This window comes from Stegostoma tigrinum, chromosome 4 (genome assembly GCF_030684315.1).
Source record: "Stegostoma tigrinum isolate sSteTig4 chromosome 4, sSteTig4.hap1, whole genome shotgun sequence".
NCBI classification, from domain to species: domain Eukaryota; kingdom Metazoa; phylum Chordata; class Chondrichthyes; order Orectolobiformes; family Stegostomatidae; genus Stegostoma; species Stegostoma tigrinum.
Window position 1 is genome coordinate 125,966,373 of NC_081357.1, and position 19,890 is coordinate 125,986,262.

At 40.3% G+C, this 19,890-nt stretch overlaps 1 protein-coding gene across 1 annotated transcript in view; it reads left to right on the forward strand.

Moving 5' to 3' along the window:
• Positions 1–233: 233 nt before the first annotated feature.
• LOC125452939 (syndecan-1-like) overlaps positions 234–19,890 on the forward strand; it is a 57,941-nt gene continuing 38,284 nt past the window's right edge. Inside the window, exon 1 of the mRNA XM_048531938.2 lies at positions 234–475. Coding sequence (XP_048387895.1) covers positions 413–475 — 63 coding nt within the window. The 5' untranslated portion in view covers positions 234–412. The remainder of the gene's footprint in view (positions 476–19,890) is intronic.

The following is a 19,890-nucleotide window of genomic DNA, read 5'->3' on the forward strand; positions in this document are numbered from 1 at the left end:
AGTTACATTGACTTTACCAGGGTTAACTGCAAAGCTTTTCTAAATGATACAAGCAAAAATAGTCCTCATAAAAAATCTTCAACTAAAAAGCTAAAACAGTTTTAAATAATAACGCTGGTAGTCTATACGTGATAGGTGAACTTTGTTATTAGTTTAAAACAATGCAAATTGCTAGGTAGAGCTTGAAATAAAAGGACTGAGCGAGTTTAACTTCCTGTCCCAGGTGACTAATACACTTTGCCAAAGTTTGCTGGAGGCTAGTATAGAACTTGTTCCCTTCAGTGCAGTTTGGGCGGTAAGGGTTGGCTCGGCAGTGACGCTGAAAGCTCGGAACTACATTAGTCGGGAGTTCAGTGAGATTAACTCAGTTAGAGGCGGCTTCTCAAATTGTCAGAGACTTTCATTCGCTTAAATGAAGACGCCAAGTTTCAGTCTGAAGTTTCTTTTGGCAATGGGATTGCCTTTTGTCCTCCTGGTGAGTAAAGTTCTGTACGTTATTCAGACACTCGTGGGAAATGTGTCATTAAACCGTAAGTGATTAAACTTGAATAAGATAGAACGATAGAGATTATACCTGAATAACTTTGCCTGTAATGTAAAAATGGTGGGTGATAATATTTAACTCGCCAAAAGAAATGTTTGAGTAGGGCTTCACGAGATGAAGAGGATTAGATTCTGTGCTAAATTCAGTTCTGATTCTGTTCCTAGTTTGTAAAACATTCTTCCGGAACCTATAATCTCAGTTCGGTCTAAGGATCGCGGAGCTGCCGTTGGCTATAGTTACCTGGATATTACAGTATGGTTCTAAAGAGTGCACTAGACAGTTTAATTCGTCCAACAACAGAAACGTACAGTCAGCAAAAACAGGCACATACATTAGGGCACACGCCACATGAGATACACAAAACATAGCTCGAAACAATCACGATATATAATCGCAGACACGCACAGAAAGACAGACTTGTGAATTCAGTCAGGCAGGAGTTAATTTGGTGTTAAGGATGAACGTAAAATGATGGACTATCAGAATTCCAAATCCCAGATTCCATCTCATAAATGCAAGTGTTCAGTCTGTAATGAGAATGCACCTTGCTTTCCATCTGGTTTACCGCTGCCACGTCCGTATTTACGTGCTGGGCGATACTGTTCTACATCACTTTGGGCAACTAAACGCCACATTCAGCGAAAGCATACGGCATGTGTGAGGCATGAGTGGAGATTTTACTAGCGATGTGACCAAATCTTAATCTGAGTGGGACTCTGCTGAGGTGCTAGTTAGACAATTGGCTTTGAAAGCCATGCTGTCGAAATAGGACCAAATAAAAGTATTTCAACTTGTTTTTATTTGTTAACTGTTTAAGATCTCAACTATATTGCAGTAGTGAACACTTGCAAAATGGAATCATTTGGAGATGCAACCTGGGATTTAGAATTCTGATAATCCATCATCTAACGTCCGTCTTTAACACCAAATTGCAGTAGTGACAGACAGCTCTGTTAGAAATGTACGAATGTGATTACAGGAGTATAAACCGAATTAAAGCGTTTATGTACTTTGGCGAGATCACCATTTTCAAGAGCGAATTCAACAAAGACGTTACATCCATAAGCTTCAACTGCTAAACTGAAGGAAATTGACAGTATATGCATGCTTTAAACGCAACCCCTCGATCCAAGCAGTATTCATTGAAACCTTTTCTGATTTCAAAATGCTATCAATGTACAACCCCGTTTCAGTTTGTGTAAATTGCCAGATCATTGTGGGTATGGAGTGTACAGGTGTCAGTTAGCCCCACACTATACATTCTAGTTTTCTCCATCATTGCGAACACCACTGTATACTCACGAGCTAGCTTTGGGCTCGAATGCATACGGACAGCAGGGTTTGGCTTTCCGGACTGAGTAGAGACAGTGTGAGGAGAAGAAGGAGGGATCAGACGCAAGATTTAGCAACTTGGCAGGAAGGAGAGAGAGCTGGGCAATAGGAAATGCCAGAACATCAACTCTGAAGGCTGCACCAGGAGATGAACAGAGAAGCATGAGATTAACATGGAGGGGAATCCTGGAATCCTGCAGTGTCATTTTGACTGGTCTCAGAGTGATTGGGAATGGGTGGTGGCTTGTGCAGAGGCAGAGTGGTTAGTCGTGAATGTCATTGACGCTCAGGCTCTGACACTTAGTGCAGCTATGTTTGTGTAGCACACACTACCCAGCCTTGCCTGCACATGCAGGAGCACTACAAGTTCTAGAAGAAGCCAAAGTATTATTTTATGAGATCATATACGTGTCCTAATCTTTCAAAGCTCAGGTGTGTCCTACTGTACAGAATGTCTTCATTTGTCTTGAGGACCTGCCAAATATTTTCTCCTTCGATTATTATTTCTAAATATTAACTTGTGAGCTAAATCATTCAAATTGATATTGTTGGCTATGATTTGGGAGATTCCTAAAAATGTACTTACAGGATTAGTTCAGTAGTTTAAAACATGCCTCGCTACCTCTGACCATTCATCAATATCGCTTGTTTTCCTTCTTTTATGCTCTATGTGAGGACTATAATGGACAATGAACAGCTTAAATTCACCTAACAGACTTAAGTATTAGGATGAGCTGGCCATAGATTATAGTGGATCAGTACCAAATGGATATATTTCTGAAATCCCAAAGGAAAAGCATAAAGGAAATGGATGTGAAATGCAGTTCAGTGTCAAAGGTGGCTGATAGAACAGTTAGGTGGTGTTTTATCTTTTGTCAACTGTGGAGTATTCGTAAACCTCATAATTGGTTACAGACCGACTAGAATTTAATGTTGCATAGTATCTTGGTGACCTTTCATTCTGAATGTTGAGTGTTTAATGAATCTATGATTCCCGTTCACGCTCACCTAGAGTTTATTGGAGAGTACCAGTTGCAGCAAAGTTGTTTTAACCTTTAAACCTGGAAATGGTAGCATGTGGAACAATCAGTTGCGAAAAAATGGAGGTGCTTCCACATGCGAACATATGAAAATATTGGCATGGATCAGACATTACAAGCCATCTGCCTAGTCCTAAATATAGTATTGAGGTATTAGGATATATTAAAATTGCTTTTGGGAATAAAGTTTTCATTTTCCAATTAAAATGTGCAATATCATTTAGTTTATAAAATATATTAAACATGTTCCATATTTTCATTAGATATTAGATATTAGATTAGATTCCCTACAAGTGTGGAAACAGGCCCTTTGACCCAACAAGTCCACTGCACCCCCTGAAGCATCCCACCCAGACCCATCCCCCTATAACCCACACACCCCTGAACACTACGATCAATTTAGCATGGCCAATCTACGTACCCCGCACCTCTTTGGTCTGTGGGAGGAATCCGGAGCACCCGGAGGAAACCCACGCAGACACGGGGAGAATGTACAAACTCCACACAGACAGTCACCCGAGGCTGGAATCGAACCCCGGTCCCTGGTGCTGTGAGGCTGCAGTGCTAACCACTGAGCCACCATGTCGCCCATTTTCATAGAAGCAACTTTGAAATAAAATGATTTTACACTTGGAACTATAACATCAATGTGAAGCAAATTGCCACTAATTTTACAGTGTGAATTCCAACTAGCTTTGAACTCCAGCCCCAGAAATGGTGCTATACCAACTGTAGATCTCTAGTATAATCATATACTTTGCATTGGATGCTTACTAAGTTTGGGGATATGAACTAGAAAGTTGTCACAGAGTCACAGGGCTGTACAGCATGGGAACAGATCCTTTGGTCCATTGAATTAATTATGGAGTCAAACACTCAGAGAGACATACATCATGGAAACAGACTGACCCTTCGGTCTAACTTATCCATGCCGACTAGATATCCTAAATGAATTTAGTCCCATTTGCCAGCATTTGGCCAAAATCCCTCTAAACCCTTCCTATTGATATATCCATTCAAATGGCTTTTTAATATTGTAACTGTACCGGCCTCCACCACTTCCTCCAGCTCATTCCAAACACGCACCACTCTGCGTGAAAAAGTTGCCCTTTAGATCCCTTTTAAATCTTTCCCCCCTCACCTTGAAACCTATGCCCTCTAGTTTTGGATTCTCCTGCCTTGGGGTGAAGATTTACTACTCTATCCATTTACTCTATCTCATGATTTAATAAACCTCTATAAGGTCACTCCTCAGCCTCTGATGCTCCAGGTAAAATAACCCCAGCTTCTTCAGCCTCTCCCCGTGGTTTAAGCCCTCCAGCCCTGGTAACATCCTTGTAAATCTTTTCTGAACCCTTAAGTTTCACAGAATTCTTCCTATATCAGGGAGACCAGAAGTGCATGCAGTATTCCAAAAGTGGCCTAACCATTGTTCTGTACAGCCACAACACCTCCCAACTCCAATCCTTAATGCACTGACCAATAAAAGCAAGCACAGCAAATGCCTATGGAGCATTTCTACCTTCTTTATAAAGTCTAAATACTGTAACAAATTCAAAGCCTAACAACAGTTCACTTCAGACAATAGATCTTTGCTTATTTTACTTTTCAGATGCCATTATCACTCTTGTGATAGATTAGATTTCCTACAGTGTGGAAACAGGCCCTTCGGCCCAAGTCCACACCACCCCTTGAAGCGTCCCACCCAGACCCATCCCCCTATAACCCACACAGCCCTGAATACTACTGGCAATTTAGCATGGCCAATCCACCTAACCTGCGCATCTTTGGACTGTGGGAGGAAACCGGAGCACCCGGAGGAAACCTACACAGACATGGGGAAAATGTGCAAACTCCACACAGACAGTCGCGCAAGGAAGGAATTGCACACCGGTCCCTGGCGCTGTGAAGCTACAGTGCTCACCACTGAGCCACCGGGCCGCGATAGTTTGCGGCTGTGCGATGACTTTTACAAGCTGTTATTATTAGGTAACTTGCATTTGTTATTTTCAAGCACTAATGCTAAAAAAGTTTAAGGTTGCTGATTTGGGGGAAAGAATTGAAACATGCAACAGTTTTGAATCAATTTTACATTACGCAGATTTATTGAGAGGAGAAGCAATAACCTCAATGGAGTCGCTTATGTAATTCTGACTGAGTAAAAAAGATCTGTGGGAAAATAACGAATGCTTTTATAAATCTACCACTAGGTGGCAAGCCCTGTGATCATTATCAACATCTTGTAATGTTTTTGAAGCCAGGTGTGGGTGGGAGGATGGGTGCTGGTGCGTCTTTTGATGAGAAGAAACATATTTTCTCACTTTTTTGAACCCCAGTACTTCCTGGTGCTAATTATTTTCAGTGAAATTTGTCATCTATTGTAGTAGAAAGCTAAGCTCAACTTTTAATTTCAAATTGCTCCTAATTCACTTTCATCTGCTAATGTAGATTATCGTAGGTTGAAAGTATTAATCAGCTTTTGTATTAAATCTCCCTCACAAGTGAAACAAAAACATTAGTGCACATTCAACTTGGTCTTGAACCAGTTGAATCTGCTCATTTGTTCAGCATCGTTGATTAGTGAAGCAATTTTGGTGAATGCTGACCTTTCAAACTGTTTCTTGTTGGCAATGGCTGAAGGCAACTTTTATTCTTTCATGCATCAATCTTTTTTAAGTGTATGGTGATTAATGCATCTGAAGCTATTCTCCAATCGATTCAGTATTTATTTCATTGCTACAAGCAAAATGCAAATCCCGATTGGTTGACTTAAGAACTAGATACCAGAATGGCAAACAGAAAAAGTAAATTTGATTAAAAGAAAACCAAATTAGATTAATCTAAACATGTCTAAGAATCACTATTCTTCACTGGCTTGCTATATTTGAACATGTTGATAATGTATAGTCACTTATGGTTTGTATACCCAGTTGACTGTTTAAATGCAAATTTTAGAAAACTGATATAATCACCATGATCTGGAAGCACCTATTTACCATGATCCACCATACTCTATTGAGTTATTCTCTTTTCTCCTGGCCTTCATACAAAAGCCCCAAGTTTTATCAAGCTTTCTTTCAGGACCAGTCCACTCATTATCATATTAGGGTGTTTGCAAAACCTTCCAGTGCTATGTGGATTGATCCTGAGGCATCTTGACCAACTCATTCCAAGTCTTATCAATGAGCCAGGCTAGCTGGTCAACAGTCTGATATCAGTCAGATGTGGAAACTTGGCTGTATCAGGCAATGGAACACCGAGTGTGCCATACTGGGCTCATTTTGATCTACTTTTCCATTGAGATCTTTACCATCCTTGAGTCATCTGAACACTCACAAGAACCTTGTTTTCTTTATTATTACTCATATCTGCAAGTTTGCCTTTGCACTCTGAATTCCATACAATGGATGGATGTTCTTTACATGGGAAAACCTCAGAGTATCAGTATACCTCCAGAGAGAACAATTTAAACATTTTAGTATTTTCTTCAGCAGATTGCATTAAGCCTTCCAACTTTGAGCAGCAGTGTTATTGGTCACATTCATATTAAAGAATGAAACAGTAGACATGTTTAAGCAATCTTGTTGTTTGGCCAACCTGGGTAGAATTCACATTTTTTACAGAGTCGGTTCAATTTATTTCAAGAAAGTGAATAATTACCTTCCCTTTCTATACCCCATTTTGAAAAAAAACACGAAAGCAAAATCCCAGCATATTACTGACATGAAATGCAAATCTTCAAGATAGTCTTAAAAATTGATCAGACAGGGTTCCCAACAGACTGGGAACCACTAATTACCGCAGACTGTGTGGCATCTTTAAATTTAATGATTGAGTAGAATCCTTGACACTTAAGTTTGAAAAGGCCTGTTTATCTTTAAAAGCTACAGGATAGCATCTAAAATTTGGGTAGGATTCAGTTTAATTTTCATTAACCAACTGTTAAATTGTTTATTCATATTTTCTAGGTACTCAGTTCGTTTTGGACAACTAATTTTTGGTTAATGTGTACAACAAGCTACTGATCCAAATATTAATCTTGAAATACCAAAGTGTGGAGCTGGATGAACGCAGCAGGCCAAGCAGCATCTTAGGAGCACAAAAGCTAACATTTTATGGAGGGCCTGGGCCGAAACGTCAGCTTTTGTGCTTCTTAGATGTTGCTTGGCCTGCTGTGTTCATCCAGCTCCACACTCTGTTATTTCAGATTTTCCAGCATCTGCAGTTCCCATAATCTCTGAAATAATCTTGAAATGCTGATTTTTATTTGTAACGATGTAGGTTAGTGTCTTAAGTATGTATATAATTGAGCGGGAACACTATGAACTGTCAAATCTTTTGGGGAACAAAGGAATATTATCCCTAAGTTCTGACAATAGGCCCTGGAGATCAGATTTTGCAAGTTTAGCACGTTAACAAAAGACATTAGTTCTATCCATTCCTCCTGACTGTAAGTTGTATTGAACTGATGTATTGTTCCATACTTATAAGGAAATGCATTAGTAGTTAATAAATTACCTTGCTTTTCTATTATATTTCCTCACAGTTATGGCATCTGATATCTTGAAGTTATGACAGTTTGTGTTTCTTTGCCGAATGTGATTTCATTTTAGAAATGTCATAGAACCACAGAGCAGACAGCACAGAATCAGACCGAACCAGCCCAACTCACCCACACCCACCAGGCAGCCCGATCTGACCTAACCCCACTTGCCAGCATTTGGTCCATATCTCTCTAGACCAATCTTATACTCATCCAAATACCTTTTAAATATTGTAATTGTATCTACTTCTGCCTCTTCCTCTGGCAACTCCTTCCATAGAAGTATCACCCTCTGCATGAAAAAGTTACCGCACAGTTCCTTTTCGAATCTTTCCTTTCTCACCTTCTAGCTTCGGACTGCCCCACCCTATTCATGCTCATTGTGATTTTATACCAGCCTCTGACTCTCCAGGGGTAAAAAGAGCCCCAGTCTATCCAGCCTCACCCTATAACTCAAACCCTCCAGTCCCAGTAACATCCCTGCAAATCTTTTCTGTACTTTCTGAAGTTTAACAACATTCTTCCTGTGTATTCTAAAAGTGGCCTCACCAATGCCCTGTACAGCTGCAATATGATGTCCCAACTCTTGTAGTCAATGTATTTAATATGTATTGGCTTTAGTTCTTTATGGACAGTGATTATGAAAAACACTGAACTAAAATTAGCAGCATCTCACTTTTGTCTCTAAGATTATTTTCATTGTTCATTGTTACAATTCAGGAGCAATTTAGTGACACTATAATCCAGTTAGAAGCAATTGTGGTGGTAGAGTTCCAAGCTTTGATCCAGGAGGCCAGAGTTCAAGTCCCACCTGCTTAGGTATATCATGACATCACCAAACTGGTTGATTAGAAATGCCTATTTATTCAGATGCCCGTGTGAGGTGGCCAGAAAAAGCATTGATACCTGCTTATCCTCTTGAAAATGGATGATAAAAGGAATTTTATCAAAATGGAGTGGGAGGAAAACAAAAAATCATATTGCAATATCATGAAATTTAAACAGTGTCCTGATTGTTTTAGATGTAAAATATTAGGCTCTTAGCTCCAAACAATTTTGAATTGGATAAAAGGAAGGATTTTCCTAACCATTATTAAGAATATGTGATTTAGATTCAGGTATTAGTTATGAATCATCAACATCTACATGTTGAAGGGCAAATGTTATAATTTCACCTATATAATGGCTTAGACATTGTGGTGGTAACGATGACAAATCTATCAATATTAGCTGTCATTAATTCACTGAAATTGAGCATGAGTGTGAAATATAATTTGGAACTCCAGAAGTTGCTATCAGTGATTCTGCACTTCTCCAGAGAATATCTTACTGAAACAATCCCAGGCTGCAAAAATATTAGAAAATCTTATGATCTGATGAGGACTTTTATTTTTGCGCCAATAATTTCACTGTAAAAAAAACCCTTGAAAAGATTACATCTGTTGAATGAAATGTGTCTGAGCTCTTAAAAACAAATTAAGTTAATAATTACTGCTAACAACTCTCACTGACCATGAGAAGCTAATTATTCATTCGTGGAATGTTAGATTCAATGATGTGTTAATGGAAATGATGAATGTGACAGAGAAAGCTGATTGAATACTCAGTCTATTCAGCCTCACCCTATAACTCAAACCCTCCATCACAGTTCCTGCTTACCAAACTATTGCCTTTACTTGATCGCAAGTTAAAACTGACATCTGTAAAAGGGAAAACCACGCTATAGTGGGATCTAGATCTTTTCAGGAAGTTTTCCTCAAGGTCAACAGAGATGCATTTGTTTCACAGCTAGTCACAAAATCCAAACAATAATTCAAGTCCTCAACCTTCTTGATTTAAGGCAAAAAATTTCAGATGCTGGAGATCTGAAATAAAAACTCAACAGGACTGGCAGCATCTGTAGAGAGAGAAACTGAGTTGACGAGAGTTAACGAGCCCAGTGTGACTTTTCACAGATGCTACCACACCTGCTGAGTTTCACCAACATTTTCTGTTTTTAGTCTTTCTTAACTTACTTGAGGACATCTTCAAATCAATTTATATTGCCAGTAGTTGGAAATATTCTTCTTCTACTAAATGCATTTTTCTCACTTTCTTTTTGGCCCTTTTTACTTTTTTGTCTCTACCTGAATGTAGTTCTACCAACACCGCTCCCTTGAAATCATTTCCCATATATAAACCTTAATAAGAGTTTGTAAGCAATTCAGTTATGGTAAGAATCACAACTCAGCACCAACATGTTCCGTGTAAATGGGGCCATGCACCTTCACTTTTCAGGTAGCCCTGGCTTTGCAATGATTACTCTGCAAGCACAAGCTCTTTTCTTTGCTCTTCAGGTCCATGATACTGAGGTCAATCGTGTCCCAAAAGGTGCTGCCTCAAATCTCTGAACCTTCAGTATCATGCAGGGTAGTTTTTTCACTGTAGAGTATTTAATGTTGTTTATAAGGAGGCATATTGAACAAAATTGCTGAAATTTTTTTTAATGCTTTCAGGTCTTCTTTTTTATATCAAGCTACTTTTAAGCATTTGTTGAATCATCATAAGTGGGGTTGCTGCTTCCTACTAATTATTTTTGTTTGGATCTCTGTGACTAGTGATTCATAAGTATTCACAATGTTCTGATGGGTTTTTTTTTAAAGGAGATATTGAATATTCTTGTGGAGCAAATGTCCTTTGAATACACAGCCTTTGCTTGCCTTTATACCTAATTCTAATTCATTTGAACAATCCTCATCATTGAGTGGAGATTATTCACTGGTCAGGTATCTCCTACAACTGATTTAGTGGATGCCGAGAACTCATAAGGGTGTAAAACTGGTTGGAGGATATCAAGAGCTAAGCCTACCATTCCTTTCTGTCTGAATTGATTACATCAACAGTGATTCAGTTTGCTTCTTGCATACACTGGTAACTGTTGATGCATGATCATTTTGCAAACATTCATTGCAATGCAATCAGTGAGATCTTGGTTGAGCGGGTTATAGTCTCAATTCCAAGTATTCGTCTTACCACTTTTTGGTGCTGATGTTCTTGTAGAAGAATTTGGGATTTACTTTTGCTGAACAAGATTGGACCAAGCAAGAGCAATTATCAGCAGTATGAATAGTCACATGAGAAGTTTTGAAATTAAACTCCATCTGGCTGTAAAACAACTGCAAATCTTACAAACAGGAATAATTGAGTTAAAATTAAACTTCATAATCTGTGGTTCCAAAAAGATACGGTTCTTAAGTCCAGGTGATGAAGTGATTTTTGAGGAAGAATTAAAATGCAAGAAACTGTATCACTTTGTGTAGACATGTGGCAAGTAATTACTTACTAATTACTTGTTCTCTTGAATCAACTTTCCTTCTCAACTTTGAGGTGACCACGTATGTGGACAGGAAGAGGAAGAATCATGTTAACTGATTTGGAGCTTACAGGTTTGAGGGATGAGGGAGGAATCAGTACAGGAGTGTTGATGCACACTGTTTGATTGTGTTATTTTCTATTATACATATCCAATTGTTACTGGAATTATGGTGCATTCAGCAGGTTAGTGTCCATGAAACATGAAAGATGAAGATAAAGTTGGATGATTGCCTGAGAAGCACAATGAACTACTACCAGTTAATTGGTCAGACTTTCATGATGGGAAAGGCTCCATCTAGATTTTTGGGAAAGAACCGGAGAAGAATTGGAAATGAGATATAAAGGATGTGAATTGGGCTAGTAATAGAATACAAATGAGTTAAAGTAAGGCAGTTGCAACATAACAATGGGATTCTGAAATCACTGATTAAACCTTAACTGAAAATTTGGAATACAATTTCATGACATTGAGCAACCAATGTTTTCATTCCCCTGTATTTTGCCAACTATTTCACTGTTGCCTCACTAATGAAGAGAGTGGAAAATTCCACCCAATACTTTTCAATTATATCAAGGAGCCAGCTATGATTTGAAGCAAAATGTTTAATCTTACATGATCTAAGCATATCAGTTTAATGGAAGAAGATCAACCTAAATTGGCTTGAAGATCATGTGTATGAATAAAGGCAGATATTCAAACTTAAAATGTAGAGTTTGTCCCAGTAAGTGAGACATTTATCCTTTGTTCACAAATTATCATGAACAGTTCAAGAACATCCAATTAAATACTTTTTGTAATCAGATGTAATTGGAGGGTGATATCTTGTATATAATTTTTTTTCAGTTGTTTGTCAATGCTATTGCATAATATTTGAACCACAGCTTCATAGACAAATGTGTTGCCTCAATTTTTTTTATTTAACCTATTTTCCCCTAATCAACTTGTTCAGAGATGTTAGTATACATCTCTGGAGCAGAGGGGACTTGAGCCTGGGTCTCGCAGTTGAGAGATAGGGACACTACCACTGTGGCACAAGAGGGTCCCTAATGTTGCCTCAAAGGTCCCTAATACAAACAATTTCATCTGTTGAATAATACAATTTGTATTAAAGTGCTGCATTATTAATTCTACGGCACTGAAGTGAAATGCTGTTGTTGTGTTTCTCCTCCTAGAACGAAATGTGCAGACTTTTGCAATTTTGCCTTTACCAATCCCTGGCTACAGCACAAGCTGTTAACAGCTAACTGATAGCTGAGCTTTCTCCCTTTATCCCAATGAAAGGCTATAATAAAGCATTTAAGATGTACAATGTTCAGATTTATTAAAACCGTGTGCTTATGTATGCACTTTTGACTTGTGAACCTTGGCCATAATTTTTGGAGTTTTGGAATATCAAGAAGTTTGAATATAGGAAACCAACGGTAAATGCATAATTGATACATTCTGCCCTGTTCCAATAGATGAAGACAATCATTCATGTGACATAAGCTGACAGTAGAATTTTAATATTATAGCTAAAAGATTTTAGACTGTTTATAGCACAGAGGAAGACTTTTAGCTCATTGTATCCATCCTGCATTCTGCAAGAATAATTCACCTTGTCCGTCTCTCTGCTAAACCTTTTCCCTGTAGCTTGGAAAATTTCTTCGCTTCTGATAATTATTTAATTCCCTTTTGGAAACTACAATTGAACTTGTTTCCATCACACTGTGAATGGGAACTGTTTTTCCCTGTCTACTCTGAATGGATTACTTCTGATTTTGCATACCTTTGTCAAATCTTCTTTTCTCTAAGGTAAACAGCCGCAGCATCTCCAAATTTATTCACATAATTGAAGTTCACATCATGGAACCATTTCTGTAAATCTTTTTGCAACCTCTCATTGAACTTAGTTTTGTACTCCATGAAAGATAGTAAGGATTGCCGATGCTGGAGTCAGGGATAACACAGTGTGGAGCTGGGTGAGCACAGCAGGCCAGGCAGCATCAGAGGAGCAGGAAAATTGATGCTTTGGGTCCAGACCCTTCTTCAGATTTCCCTCTGCTCCTAATCTCCCTTCAGAATTGTAATCTTAATTTCATATTCCCTTCTTTGTAATTTTTACCAAAATGTACCAATTCATACTTTCCTGCATAACGTTTCATCTGTCCATTGTTGCAGACATTCCATTGGCCTATGTACTCTCGAAGTCAATCACTACCCTTGTTACAGTTCACAAATTTCCAAATTTCGTGTCACCTCCAAATTTCATAATTCTAACTGTCATACTTAATTCTAAATTCTCAATTATATATCAAGAAATGCAAGGGTCCTAATACAGAGTCCTGGGGAACTCTAGTGTATCCCTTCTGCCAGTCTGAAAAACAACCTCTCACAACTCGTTTTCTGAAGAAGGATCCTGACCTGAAACGTCAATTTTCCTGTTCCTCTGATGCTGCCTGGCCAGCTATGTTCCCCCAGCTCCACATTGTGTTATCTTTCACAATTGGCCCCTGTTTCCTCTCAACCACTGACTTCATATCTGTGCTGCTTCTGTTTTTTTCTACTCCATGGACCTCAACTTTTCTGAAAGGTCTGTTAGATGACACTGTATCATCTGTCTATTGGAAGTCCATGCACATCACATCATCCCTATTATCATTTCATCAAAAATAAACAAGTTAATCAAACGTGGTTTGCTCTTAAAACATCTATGTTTTTTCCTTAATGAATTTATATTTGTATAGTGACTGTTAATTTTGTCTCAGGTTATTGCTCATGAAGGCTTTCCCAACACTGAGATTGCATTTGTTGGACCTCTTCTTACAACATTTTTGAACAAGTATGTAACATTGGTAATTCTTCAGCCACATTCTGGCAACACAACTGTTTCTAAGGAGACTTCTAAGATGACAATCAGGGCTTCTGGATTTTTCACCTTTAATTTCCTCAATATTCCTGGATTCATCTGATCAGGTCTTGGTGATTTATCAATTGTATGTACAATCAGCCCCTTTGGCATATTTTAACCAATCCTCTGTCACAAATGCATCAGCAACAAGTCCTAAGTCTGCCAATACATTTGATCTTATTCTTGTACTAGAACAGCTGATGTGATTTTTAAAACTAAAGAATGTGATCTTGATAGGATCAGTTTTCTCAAAAGTAGAAACAGAAAAGAAGGTAGTATTTTGTTGGACAGGCTTAATGATGTGTGGCCATTCTAGCTGTTTTTTATTCATTTGAAGTTGAAAATTAGTCATGTTTTTGTTTAAATAGCAGATCTAACGTTTCTTGGAATTAGTAGGAATTGCATTTAGTTTCTTTGCAGATTGGATGGTGATAGTATATTCCCATACTATGGTAGGTTGTGTTACTCACCTGCCCTCATGGGTGTTCAAACATAAGCTTCTAAACAGCTGAGCGAACGATAAGTGATTATCTTCAAGTGCGATCAGCTGGCATCTGCTGGTGTTTATGTGGTTCCAAGATAACCTACATGACAGAGGAACCAGGAACCATATGAAGAAAATTTGCAGTGTTCCTGAACTGTCATAAATATTGACCCTCCAATCAAGTAGAAACTAGAGAGTGAGGGCTGACATTGGGATAGAAAATAGAAAATAGGAGCAGCAGTAGGTTATTTGACCCCTCGAACCAGCTATGCCATTCAATATCATTATGGTTGATCATCAAGCTCAATATTCTAGTTCTGCCCTCCCCCATATCCCTTGATCTATTTAGCTATCAGGGCTATACCATTTCTGAAGAAGGGTCCAGGTCCGAAACGTCAGTTTTCCTGCTCTTCTGTTACTGCCTGGCCTGCTGTGTTCCTCCAGCTTCACACCTTGTTATCTCAGACTCCAGCATCCAACATTCCCACTATCTCAGGGCTCCACCTTCTTCCTTCTTAAAAACACAGAATTTTTTGGGCTCAACCACTTTCTGTGGTAGTGAATTTTATGGGCTCACCACACTCTGGGTGAAGAAATTTCTCCTTATCTCAGTCCTAAAAGGTTTATCTCTTATTCTTAAACTTTGATCCCTGGTTCAGGATTGCCCCACCATAAGGAACATCCTTACTGCATCTAACCTCTCTAGGCCCGTTAAATTTTATAGTGGTTTTGATTAGATCCTCCCCCATCATTCTTTGAAAGCCTAGTGAATACAATTCTAACTGACTTAATCTCTGTACATATGTCAGACCTGCCACCCCAGGAATCAGTTAGGAACTGAACTATTCCCTCATAGTTTTAGGTCAAAAGTTGGGTGGATGGGGTGTTTCCTTAGAAAACCTCCCAGTGACCTGCTCAATCAAGCTGTAGATAATAAAATGTGAGACTGGATGAACACAGCAGGCCCAGCAGCATCTCAGGAGCACAAAAGCTGACGTTTCGGGCCTAGACCCTTCATCAGAGAGGGGGATGGGGTGAGGGTTCTGGAATAAATAGGGAGAGAGGGGGAGGCGGACCGAAGATGGAGAGAAAAGATAGGTGGAGAGGAGAGTATAGTTGGGAAGGTAGGGAGGGGATAGGTCAGTCCAGGGAAGACGGACAGGTCAAGGAGGTGGGATGAGGTTAGTAGGTAGGAGATGGAGGTGCGGCTTGGGGTGGGAGGAAGGGATGGGTGAGAGGAAGAACAGGTTAGGGAGGCAGAGACAGGTTGGACTGGTTTTGGGAATCAGTGTGTGGAGGGGAAGAGCTGGGCTGGTTGTGTGGTGCAGTGGGGGGAGGGGACGAACTGGGCTGGTTTTGGAATGCGGTGGGGGAAGGGGAGATTTTGAAGCTGGTGAAGTCCACATTGATACCATTGGGCTGCAGGGTTCCCAAGCGGAATATGAGTTGCTGTTCCTGCAACCTTCGGGTGGCATCATTGTGGCACTGCAGGAGGCCCATGATGAACATGGGAGGGGGAGTGGAAACGGTTTGCGACTGGGAGGGGCAGTTGTTTATTGCGAACCGAGCGGAGGTCTTCTGCAAAGCGGTCCCCAAGCCACCACTTGGTTTCCCCAATGTAGAGGAAGCCACACCCGGTACAATGGATGCAGTGTACCACATTGGCAGATGTGCAGATGAACCTCTGCTTAATATGGGCCTCCATCATGGGCCTCCTGCAGTGCCACAATGATGCCACCCGAAGGTTGCAGGAACAGCAACTCGTATTCCGCTTGGGAACCCTGCAGCCCAATGGGTATCAATGTGGTCTTCACCAGCTTCAAAATCTCCCCTTCCCCCACCGCATCCCAAAACCAGCCCAGTTCGTCCCCTCCCCCCAATGCACCACACAACCAGCCCAGCTCTTCCCCTCCACCCACTGCATCCCAAAACCAGTGCAACCTGTCTTTGCCTCCCTAACCTGTTCTTCCTCTTACCCATCCCTTCCTCCCACCCCAAGCCGCACATCCATCTCCTACGTACTAACCTCATCCCACCTCCTTGACCTGTCCATCTTCCCTGGACTGACCTATCCCCTCCCTACCTCCCCACCTATACTCTCCTCTCTACCTATCTTTTCTCTCCATCTTCGGTTCGCCTCCCCCTCTCTCCCTATTTATTCCAGAACCCTCACCCCATCCCCCTCTCTGATGAAGGGCCTAGGCCCGAAACATCAGCTTTTGTGCTCCTAAGATGCTGCTGGGCCTGCTGTGTTCATCCAGCCTCACATTTTATTATCTCGGATTCTCCAGCATCTGCAGTTCCCATTATCACTCAATCAAGCTGTAGCTGGCTATCATCTAGCAAGTGAAAGGATATTCATATCTGCTCTGTCAACCAAGACTTCAGTTCAGCTTGAAGAAAACTAGATTCTGTCAGTGAAGACAGAATTTGCACTTAATATTGAGCCCACAGGAGCTCTGCATTTCCTGCGGTACAAAATTTACTCTGCATTAGCAACATCAGATGTTATAACCCCTAATTCTGATATAAAGAATGGGAAAATTCAGGTGAACATCACTAGGCATGTTCGTTCAGCATGCGCAGATTTACCTGATCATTAAACTCAAGTCTGTTGACTCAGAATTTCCAGTGAAATCATTTGTCATTCAGCAAACTTAGACAAGCTGACTTTCAATAGCACACTGCATTTCTCAAACCATTCCTGAATTTGTGCCAAGTCTGAATGAGCTAAAGGATTCAAATTCATACCGGTGCCCATATTCACAAACGTAGGCTCGCTTCATGACAATGTCAAAGTAACTTGCATGCGAGATATAAAAAAAACACAACATTACATTTTCTGTAACAAAAACAGAAATTGCTGGAAAAACTCAGCAGGTCAGGCAGCATCTGTGGAGAGAAAACAGTGTTAATTTTTTGGACACACTGATCCTTCTTTAGAACTGATAGTAGTTAGGAAAAGGTTAGTATTTATGCAGAAGATGGAGGTGGGGGTAAGTGAAGAGTAAACAATAGGTGGAGATAGAGCCCAAAGAGAGAATAAAGGTCATTGGTGAGGCTAGTGTTGGAGTATTGTGTACGGTTTTGGTCACCCTATTATAGGAAAGACATAGTTAAACTGAAAAGTGCGCAAAGATTTACGAGGATGTTTCCAGGACTAGTAGGCCTGAATTATAGAGAGAGGTTAGCCAGGATAAGACTTTATTCCTTGGAACGTCAACTTTATTCCTTGAGGTGTATAAAGTTGTGAGGGGCATGGAAAGGATGAAAGCAGAAGGTATTTTTCCCAGGGATGGGGAATTGAAAACTAGAGGGCAATGGTTTGAGATGAGAGGGGAAAGTTTTAAGAGTGGCCTGAAGGGCAAAATCTTCTTGCACGTAATGGTGCGTATATGGAATGGGCTGCTAGGGAAAGTGGTCGAAGCAGGCACAATAGCAACATTTAAAAACATTTGGATAGGTACATGGATGGGAAGAGTTTAGAGGGATATGGACCAAACACAGGCAATTGGTACTAGCTGAGTGGGCACCATGGTCAGTATGGACCAGTTTGAGCTGAAGGGCCTGCTTCGATGCTGTATTACTCTCTGACTCTATGACTCTAAAAACAGTTGGACCGATATAGGAGTGGGTAAAGGTCAGCCTGGCAGGCTGAATAGGTGCTAAAACTAATTAGTGACCGACTGGGTTGGGTGCGGTAGCAGCTCATGGGATATCAAGGCCTGGTGTGTGGGGTTTGGGGTAAAAGGACAAGGGAGAGGGTGCTCTAGCCCTAAAAATGATCAACTTATGCTGGAAGTTGCAAATTACATAACAGTCTTGTATAATTGATAATTTGATTGTTTTAGGCTTCAATTTTCATGTTTAATGAGGGACATGATGGAGAAATGTGACATTCACTTGGCGCCTTCTTTGGACATGTCTTCATGATGATTTCCACTTGATTTGCGCTAGGTCTTTTTTCATGTACTAGCATGTACCCATGTGATTTTCGCAACATTTTGATGTGCACACTAGAATTTCAAGTGATCTGTTGAGTTATCACAGAATATGGGCTGCAGTGCAGATTTCCAATTGTTTGAACTAGTTGCTCTGATTAAACATGCTTTGAGTATATTTCACATCAGGCAGCTGACCAAAGAGATATAAGTGATAAATACAAGGAAGTATTTATTTATCAAGCACTCATTAAGGTTACCTTCTGAATCATACTTTAAATCATCTTGTCTCTAACATAATTTAAGGATTGTTTCAACTGCACCCAACAGTGAATTCGCATTCTAAAAGTATCTTACTTAAAGCTACCTTTATTAAACGCAAAGCACATTGTTTAGTTACTGTATAGATTTTGCATTTTGTAATTTGATAGTGGATTGTGAAACAAATGCTATCGTAAAGACTTAATGTTCATCCAAAGCTATTGACCTTTTGAAATGGCAGCACCTGAGCTGCTGTGTTGGCAAAGCAGCAATTTGGTTTATCGTTTTAGTTGCATGTTGTTATGGAGAAAAGTTATTTTAATCCATTTGTGAAAAGCAGCTGAACATAAGGTGCCATTTAGCTCATCAAATCTGTAGGTGTTTGTTTTCTGCACTTGGGCAGTCTCTTCTAATCTTTTCAAGCAACTGTTCCATTCCTTTCTAAACAAAAAAATCTAGGTTTTGCTTCAACATTGATTTTATTCTTTCAATGGACATGGGTGTCACTGGCAGGGTTGTTGACTATCCCCAATTGCCCTTGAACTCAGTGGATTGCTGGACCATTTTAGGGGGCAGCTGTGAGTCAACCACATCGCTACGGATCTGGAGTCACATGTAGGCCAGACCAGGTAAGTTTGGCAGATTACACTAAAATAACAAACTGCAGATACTGGAAATCTGAAACAAAAACAAACATTGCTGGAGAACCTCAGCAGGTCTGGCGGCATCTGTAGGGAGAGACCAGACTGTTGTGCCCAGCTACCCTTCATCAGATTTGATAGTGGCCAACCAGGAAAAGGCGCTAAATAGATTGAAGACAGAGGGTGGGGATGTGCAGCAAGTGAAGGAGTGAGCAGATATGCGGAGATCGAGCCCAGACCAAGAGGGATTGATAGTTAAGCAGACAGCAGGATGGATGATTGCCAGCCTGGGAGACAGAAAACCTGATATTAGGGAACCATGAGTGGGTGAAAATGGGTTGTCTGTGCTGAAAGGAACCCATGTCATAACATGGAGTGAGGGTGTGAGCAAAGGACATGGAAGAAACTGTTCAGGCTCTCAGATTATTGAACTGGAGTGGCTCAGTGATTAGCACTACCACTTCACAGTGCAAAGCATCTGGGTTCAATTCCACCCTCAGGTGACTGTCAGTATGGAGAGTTAGCGCCTTCCCTCTGTGCCTATATGGATTTTCTCTGGGCACTTTGGTTTCCTCCCACAGTTGAAAGATGTGTAAGCTGGGTGGATTGGCGATGGGCAATTCAGGGTTACAGGGGTATGGTGTGGGGTAAGTCTTGGTGGAATACTCTTTGGAGGCATTGTGTGGATTCAATGGGCTGATTAGCCTGATTCCACACTGTAAGGCTTCTATGATTATGATTGCCCTAAGAGCTGCAGGGTCCCCAAACATAAAACGACATGCTGTTCTTGAGACAGATTTCCATTCCTGTAGGACATTAGAAGTGTACATTATTTTTCTGCCAAAAGCTACTGCAACCA